Source organism: Bison bison, unplaced genomic scaffold (assembly GCF_000754665.1).
Source record: "Bison bison bison isolate TAMUID 2011002044 unplaced genomic scaffold, Bison_UMD1.0 scf7180017864471, whole genome shotgun sequence".
In the NCBI taxonomy this organism is placed as follows: domain Eukaryota; kingdom Metazoa; phylum Chordata; class Mammalia; order Artiodactyla; family Bovidae; genus Bison; species Bison bison.
The window spans coordinates 6,003,860-6,013,090 of NW_011495032.1; the positions used below are offsets into that span (position 1 = coordinate 6,003,860).

Consider the following 9,231-nt stretch of genomic DNA (forward strand, 5'->3'; position numbering starts at 1 on the left):
GTGGTGTTGGAGAAGACTCTTGAGAGTCCCTTGGACTGCAAGGAGATCCAACCGGTCCATTCTGAAGGAGATCAGCCCTGGGATTTCTTTGGAAGGACTGATGCTAAAGCTGAAACTCCAGTACTTTGGCCACCTCATGCGAAGAGTTGACTCATTGGAAAAGACTCTGATGCTGGGAGGGATTGAGGGCAGGAGGAAAAGGGGACGACAGAGGATCACATGGCTGGATGGCATCACTGACTCAATGGACGTGAGTCTGGGTGAACTCCGGGAGTTGGTGATGGACAGGGAGGCCTGGCGCGCTGCGATTCATGGGGTCGCAAAGAGTCAGACACGACTGAGCGACTGAACTGAACTGAACTGATACTGTCTTCTGTAGTGGCTGTATCAGTTTACGTTCCCACCGACATTGGAAGATTTATTTATTTATTTTTGGTCTTGTTGGGGGTCTTCATTGCTGCACCTGGGCTCTCTCTAATTGCAGTGAGTGGGGGCTACTCTCTAGTTGTGGTGCACAGACTTCTCACTACATTGGCTTTTTTTGTTGTAGAGCATGGGCTCAGTAGTTGTGACTCTCAGACTCTAGAACATAGGCTCAATGGTTGTGGCACATGGGCTTTGTTGCTCTGTGGCATGTGGGATCTTCCTGGATCAGGGATCAAACTGGTGTTCCCTACATTTCAAGGCAGATTCCTAACCACTGGACCACCAGAGAAGCCCACGGTTTCTTCATTTTAACTGCCACAGTATATTCATTCTTTTACTAAAGGACAAATGCTTGTTACAAATTAACATTGTACATGTTCTTCCATATACACATATGTCGTAAGAATTTTTTCACCTGCTTTCTGTGTTTTGTAGCAGTCTAAACTACATAGGACTAATCTCTCTCTTTTTTTATTTTTTTGGTTTGGCCTCAGGATTCTTATTCATTGATTTACAATATTATATTTGTTTTAGGTGTACAATGTAATGATTAAATATTTTTATGGATTATATTCTATTTTTACATTTATTATAAATTATTGGTTATATTTATATTCTTGTAACTTATGTATTTTATACATAGTTCAGTTGCTCAGTCATGTCCAAATCTGCAACCCCATGGACCACAGCACACCAGGCCTCCTGTCCATCACCAACTCCCAGAGTTTACCCAAACTCATGTCCATTGAGTCAGTGGTGCCATCCAACGATCTCATCCTCTGTTGTCTCTTTCTCCTCCTGCCTTCAACCTTTCCCAGCATCAGGGTCTCTCCAATGAGTCAGCTCTTCACATCAGGTGGCCAAAGTATTGGAGTTTCAGCTTCAACATCAGTCCTTCCAGTGAATACCCAGGACTAATTTCCTTTAGAATGGACTGGTTGGATCTCCTTGCAGTCCAAGGGACTCTCAAGAGTCTTCTCCAGCACTGCAGTTCAAAAGCATCAATTCTTTGGCACTCAGCTTTCTTTATAGCCCAACTCTCACATCCATACATGACTACTGGAAAAACCATAGCCTTGACTAGATGGACCTTTGTTGGCAAAGTAGTGTCTCTGCTTTTTAATATGCTGTCTAGGTTGGTCATAACTTTCCTTCCAAAGAGTAAGCGTCTTTTATACATAGTAGTTTCTGCTTATTGATTTCCTAGCACTATCCACCCCCTCCTCACTTAGCTCATTTCACTGGTAACCTCTAGTTCTCTATATCTGCAAATTTGTTTCTGACTTACTTCACTTATATATTCATTTGTTTATTTTTTTAGATTTCACATGTAAGTGATAAAATACAGTATTAGTCTTTCTCTGTCTGACTTATTTCACTAAATGTAATACCCTCTAGGTGCATCCATGTTGTTGCAAATTTTCATTCTTTTTATAGCTGAGTAATATTCCATTACATATATACACACCACATTTTCTTTATCCATTCATCTTGATGAACACTTAGGTCCCTTCTATATCTTAGTTATTGTAAATAACCCTGCTATAAACACTGGGGGGGGCACATATCTTGTTAAATTAGTGTTTTTTTCCTTCAGAATTCCCTCAGAATTGCTGGATCATGTAGTAGTTCCATTTTGGTTTTTTTTTGAGGAGCTGCCATACTGTTTTCCATAGTGGCTGCAACAACTTCCATTCCCACCAACAGGGAATTTCCACCAACAGGGAATTCCACATCCCTGTCAGCGTTTGTTCTTTATGTTCTTTTTGGTGATAGCCATGCTGACAGGTGTGTGGTGACGTCTCATTGTGGTTTTGATTTGCATTTCCCTAATGAGCAGTGATGTTGAGCATCTTTTCATGTACCTGTTGTCTATTTGTATATATCTTATTTGGAAAAATGTCTGTCACATCCTATGCCCACTCCCCCCCCCACCACTCACTTTTAATTGGTTTATTTATTTTTATTAAATATTGAGATGTTTGAACCATTTATGTGTTTTGAGTATTAACCCCATATTGGTCATATCATTTGTAGATATTTTTTTCATTCTGTTATCTTCATTTTGTCAGTGGTTTCCTTTGCACTACAAAAGCTTTTAAGTTTAATTATATCTCATTGTTTATATTGTTGCTTTTGTTTCCTTTGCTTTGAGACAGATCCAAAAAAAATATTGGTATATTTTATGTCAAAGAGCATTCTGCTTGTATTTTCTACTAGTTTTATGGTTTCTGGTCTTACCTTTATTTTTTTAATCTGTTTTGGGTTTATTTTTGTATATGGCATGAGATGTTCTAATTTCATTTTTACATGCAGCTGTCCAGGTTTCCAGCTGTTGTTATTGAAAAGACTGTCTCTTCCCTACTGTATGTTCTTGCTTCCTTTATTTTGGCTTAATTGACCAAAAGTGCATGGCTTTATTTCTGGGCTCTCTATTCTGTTCCATTGATCTATGTGTCTGTTTTTATGCCAATACTATACTATTTTGATTACTGTAGCTTTATGGTATAGCTTGAAGTCAGGGAGTGTGATTCCTCTAGCTGTATTCTTTTTTTCTTGATTACTTTGGCGATTTGGAGTCCTTCATATAAATTTCCATATAAATTTTATGCCCCAACCACTAATGCCAAAGAAGCTGAAGTTGAACAGTTCTGTGAAGACGTACAAGAGCTTCTAGAACTAAAACCAAAAAAAGATGTCCTTTTGATCATAGGGGAATGGAATGCAAAAGTAGGAAGTCAAGAGATTCCTGGAGTAACAGGCAAGTTTGGCCATGGAGTACAAAATGAAGCAGGGTAAAGACAAACAGTTTTGCAAAGTGAACACACTGGTCATAGCAAACACTCTCTTCCAACATCACAAGAGATGCCTGTACACATGGACATCACCAGATGGTCGATACTGAAATCAGATTGATCATATTCTTTGCAGCTAAAGATGGAGAAGCACTATACAGTCAGCAAAAACAAGACTGGGAGCTGACTGTGGCTCAGATCATGAAATCCTTATTGGAAAATTCAGACTTAAATTGAAGAAAGTAGGGAAAACCACTAGACCATGCAGGTATGACCTAAATCAAATCCCTTATGATTATACTGTGGAAGAGACAGATAGATTAAAGGGATTAGATCTGACAGAGTGCCTGATGAACTATGGATGGAGGTTCGTAAGATTGTACAGAAGGCAGTCATCAAAACTATCCCCAAGAAGAAGAAATGCAAAAAGGTAGTATGAGGAGGCCTTACAAATAGCTAAGAAAAGAAGAGAAGCAAAAGGCAAAGGAGAAAATGAAAGATAAACCCATTTGAATGCAGAGTTCCAAAGAACAGCAAGGAGAGATAAGAAAGCCTTCATCAGTGATCAATGCAAAAAAAATAGAGGAAAACAATAGAATGGAAAAGAGTAGAGATCTCTTCAAGAAAATTATAGATTCCAAGGGAACATTTTATGCAAAGATGGGTACAATAAAGGACAGAAACGGTATGGGCATAACAGAAGCAGAAGATACTAAGAAGAGGTGATAAGAATATACAGAAGAACTATACAAAAAAGATCTTAATGACCCAGATAAACACAATGGTATGATCACTCACCTAGAGCCAGACATCCTGGAGTGCAAAGTCAAGTGGACGTTAGGAAACATGACTGTGAACAAAGCTAGTGGAGGTGATGGAATTCCAGCTGATCTATTTCAAATCCTAGAAGATAATGCTGTATAAGTGCTGCACTCAATATGCCAGCAGATTTGGAAAACTCAGCAGTGGCCACAGGACTGGAAAAGGTCAGGTTTCATTCCAATCCCAAAGGCAATGCCAAAGAATGTTCAAACTACCACACAGTTGCACTAATTTCACATTCTTGCAAAGTAATGCTCAAAATTCTCCAAGCTAGGCTTCAACAGTCCTGAACCAAGAATTTCCAGATATTCAAGCTGAATTTAGAAAAGGCAGAGGAACCAGATCCAATGCCAGTACCCATTGGATCATATAAAAAGCAAAAGAATTTCAGAAAAACATCTACTTCTGCTTCATTGACTATGCTAAAGCCTTTGACTGTGTGGATCACAACAAACTGTGGAAAATTCTTAAAGAGATGGGAATACCAGACCATCTTACCTACCTCCTAAGAAACCTGTATACAGATCAAGAAGCAGCAGAACCAGACATGAAACAATGGACTGATTTCAAATTGGGAAAGGAGTACGTCAAGGCTGTTTATTGTCACCCTGCTTATTTAACTTATATGCAGAGTGCATCATGCCTAATGCCAGACTGAATGGAGCAGAAACTGGAATCAAGATTACTGGGAGAAATACCAATAACCTCAGATATGCAGATGATACCACCTTTTTTAATGGCAGAAAACGAAAAGGAACTAAAAGAGCGTCTTGATGAAAGTGAAAGAGGAGAGTGAAAAAGCTGGCTTAAAACTCAACATTCAGAAAGCTAAGATCACATGAAGTCCCATCACTTCATGGCAGGTATATGGGGAAACAGTGGAAACAGTGTCAGACTTTATTTTCTTGGGCTCCAAAATCACTGCAGATGGTGACTGCAGCCATAAAATTAAAAGATGCTTGCTTCTTGGAAGAAAAGCTATGACCAATGTAGACAGCATATTAAAAAGCAGAAATATTACTTTACTGACAAGTTCTGTATACTCAAAGCTATGGTTTTTCCAGTAGTCATGTGTGGATGTGAGAGTTGGACCATAAAGAAAGCTGAGTGCCGAAGAATTGATGCTTTTGAACTGTGGTGTTCGAGAAGACTCTTGAGAGTCCCTAGGACTGCAAGGAGATCTAATCAGTCCATCCTAAAAGAGATCAGTCCTGAATATTCATTGGAAAGACTGATGCTGAAGCTGAAGTCACCTGATGAGAACTGACTCATTAGAAAAGACCCTGATTCTGAGAAAGATTGAAGGCAGGAGGAGAAGGGGATGAAAGAGGACGAGATGGTTGGATGGCATCACTGACTTGATGGACCTTAGTTTGAGCAAACTCAGAGAGATGGTGAAGGACAGGGAAGACTGGCATAGTGCTACAGGCCATGGGGTCGCAAAGAGTCACACTGAGCAACTGAACAACAACAACAGTATTTCCATCTATATTTTAGGATTACTTGTCCTAGTTCTGTGAAAAGGCCTGATAGGCATTTTGATAGGAATTGCATTAAATCTGTAGATAGCTTTGGATAGTGTGGACATTTGCCAATATTAATTCTTCTAAGACATGAACATGGGATATCTTTCCATTTCTTTGCATCATCTTCAGATTCTTTCATCAGTTTTCAGAATATAGGTTTCAAAATAAGGGTCTTTTACCTCCTTGATTAGGTATTTATTCCTAGATATTTTATTATTATTAGTGCAATTTTAAATGGGATTGTTTTCTTGATATCTCTTTTTGATAGTTTGTGTGTTGAAAAGCAGGACTAATTTCTAATTGAAGAGTTCGTTTTTCTTCTTCCTGAGGAGGCTGCTTGTGACCCCTGTGTCACCTCTGTCAGTCCTCCATGATGTGAACATACCTTTCTCTTCCTAGTGCTGAATTAAATGAGAACACTGTGCCCATCCGTGGAGACTCTCTGGCTCTGATGCGAACCACACCTGCAGAAAGTGGGTCTGCTCTAAAGGTAACAATCACTGCCACTTTTTAAGGTTTCTCCTCACATTCCGCTGAGTTGAACCTTGGTTATACAGGACATCTGGTGAGTTCTGATGGACACCAGAACTTAAGCTGTGAAAAAAGCACTGAACCTCACTTCTCTAGGGAGAATCCTATTATCAGATCCAAGAGTAGCTCAGGGTTTCTTCATTTTTGAGTTATTTGTTGTTATTTTGTTTTTTTAGATATCTTATTTTTGGTTTTTGTATGCTGACTCTACTTCCCTAGTGTCTGAAACAGAACACTGCACATAGTAGGCAGCAAATAAGTATTGATTGATCAAAAGTAACATTCTGAAATTGTGTTGTGTTATAACCAGCTTATCTCAAATCCTACCTTTCTTGTATCCACTTGTCACACACCCATTGTTGTTTAGTTGCTAACTTGTGTCCCAGTCTTTTTGCAACTCCATGAACTCTCGCCCACCAGGCTCCTCTGTCGGTGGGATTTTTTAGGCAAGAAAACTGGAGTGGTTTCCCATTTCCTTCTCCAGGGGATCTTTCTGACCCAAGGATCAAAGCTGCATCTCCTGCATTGCAGGCGGATTCTTTACCACTGAGTCACCTGGGAAGCCCCACACACCCTTACCAGTTCAGAAATCATAGAAACCCAGTTCATTACCCTGGGAATGTTTTAATTTGCAATTTAAACAACAAGTTATTTTTGTAAATGAACAGTTCCCATTTGTTCTTGTATTGCATAAGCACATTTATCATAGAAATCTACCTAATATTTTATAAAAAGAAAAAAATTAGCAATTACCTGTATTCCCACTAGTCAAAAAAACTTTGGTGTTTTAAAAAAGGAACCTAAAATATTTTCAATCTGGAGATTCCTTTCTGCTAATTAAAATCCTAAAATGATATATTGACGTATTTGATCATTGAAATCATTAGGTGGAACCTCAGATGTGTTTTAGAACAGAGAAGGACATTTGTCCCCCAAATTTATTGCATATTATGTACCAGGATAGCATGCTAGGCTTTGAAAATTAAAAAATGACTGAAACATGGCCTCTTCTTTCAAACTGCTTTATAGTACACTTGGAGAGAGGATTTTAATATGTTGTGGTGGAGATATGCACAGGCTCTTTCAGGGCTCACCAGGTCACACAGGGTAAGAAGGAGTGGGATAGGAGGAGGGAGCTATGAGAAGGGAGAGGACAGTTACTTCATATGTGGGATTAAAATTCAGTTAACACTGAACTGGTGATGTACCATGGCCTGAGGACAGACAGACAGAAATGTATAAATAAAGGGTACACCTTGGGTACTTATTGCTCTTATTTCCAGACTGGAGTTTCATCTTTTATCCTTTTAACATTCTTCCTATGCATCCCCCCAACACATACACACACACTGCTGTACAGAACTCTGTATAAGGTGCTTCAAATATTGATTAGACAAAAGTATCAGTGTTTATGGGGGAAATTTGCATTATACTCCTTTGTGAACATTAGAGCACCCACATGTGTGAATAAAGAAGCACTGGGAGTTCAGGCCTCTCCTAACTTGCTGGCTCCTTGCTGGCTGAACCTTTTACCTCTATTCTCTAGTTCAAGAGCTGAGAGCCAGGACAGTCCTAAACCCTACCAAGTCTTGTCTTACCAGAAGGAATAACTGTATGAAAATTCACAAAACCCTTGAGTGTTTTAAAGTTCTGACTATAGGCTAGGTTCTCTCCAACACAAGTGAAATCACTGATAACTATGGCTCCTGAATGTCCCCATTTGTTTCAAGATTAACACCAACCAGGCATGGGTCCAAATTATACACTGCAAGGATATGGAAAAAACTGTTTGGTGATTAATGGGTCATTTGACATCTGTGTATCTTGTCTTCCACAGGATGCTACAGATGAACTGGATGCCTTGCTGTTGTCTCTAACTGAGAATCTCCTTGACCACACAACCATACCTCAGGTAAAGATGCTTTAAAACAGGAAGATGGAAAGGTATTTCTGTTTGAAATTGTCCATGCTAGATTCCAATTTTTACCTTGTCTATAATTTAGTAAGACTTTTCATTTCATGAATTTATATTTCAGTAACCACGTAGCATTGCTTTTCTATACTAAGTTCTGCCAACTTGAATCTGTGTGTCATTACATAACCATATGTTAACTGTGAACCTATTTATAACTAAACTGAAAGTCCCTCAGTTGTGTCTGACTCTTAGCAACCCCATGGACTGTAACCTGCCAGGCTCCTCTATCCATGGAATTCTCCAGGCAAGAATACTGGAATAGGTAGCCATTCCCTTCTCCAGGGGATCTTCCCAACCCAGGGATTGAACCCAGGTCTCCCACATTGCAGGTGGATTCTTTACCATCTGAGCCACTAGTGAAGCCCAAGAATACTGAAGTGGGTAGCCTATCCCTCCTCCAGGGGATCCTGCCAACCCAGGGGTTAAACTGGGGTTTCCTACATTACAGGAGGGTTCTTTACCAGCTGAGCTACCAGGGAAACTCTTTTTGTAACATCATCCTATTAAACAGCATGAGAGGAACATGTGAGGGTAAACCAGCTTCTAAAGAGTTCAGACAATAAAGAATTTTAATTTAAAAATAAAACACTTACAGAAAGATGGAATCATAAGAATGGTTGACATTAAACACATTGCTCTTTATTTGAGTTTGGGAGATACTGTGTTAAGTACTGTGTGTGCATGCTAAGTCATGTCCAACTGTGAGCATGGTACAAATAAAAAACAGTCCCTTCCCTCCAGAGACATGGAGACTAGTTGGGATGGAAGGTACACAGAAGCCTCATTTAGTACTTAATGACTCATGTACTGGGACTGCTGTGACATCACCTGAAGGCTTGGGAGTTCAGGTGGTACTCAAGTGTGTGTGTGCATCACTGGAGAGCGTAAGAAAGCACAGACCACTGGTCTCCACCCTTGGAGTTTCTGACATGGTATGTGTGGGGTGGAGCCTGAGAAGCTGCATTTCTGACCATTCCCGGGGGTTCAGATGTGGGCCAGGAAACACCAGCTGATATCAGTAAACACAGAGACTTTACCAGATGCACAAACAGAAAATACAAGGGATGTTGGCGCTATCGGGCCACAATAATCCTTTAACCAGATAAAAGAGGTAACTTCTAAGACTAATGAAAAAATAGCCTGAAGCTGAAGAAGG

At 39.7% G+C, this 9,231-nt stretch overlaps 1 protein-coding gene across 3 annotated transcripts in view; it reads left to right on the top strand.

Moving 5' to 3' along the window:
* Nucleotides 1-9,231, top strand: part of EPB41L5 (erythrocyte membrane protein band 4.1 like 5) — a 164,441-nt gene that overhangs the window by 145,055 nt on the left and 10,155 nt on the right. For all 3 annotated transcript variants that reach the window (XM_010860803.1, XM_010860804.1, XM_010860805.1), the window contains 2 exons: nucleotides 5,969-6,059; nucleotides 7,938-8,012. In XM_010860803.1, the coding sequence (XP_010859105.1) occupies nucleotides 5,969-6,059; nucleotides 7,938-8,012 (166 nt within the window). The remainder of the gene's footprint in view (nucleotides 1-5,968; nucleotides 6,060-7,937; nucleotides 8,013-9,231) is intronic.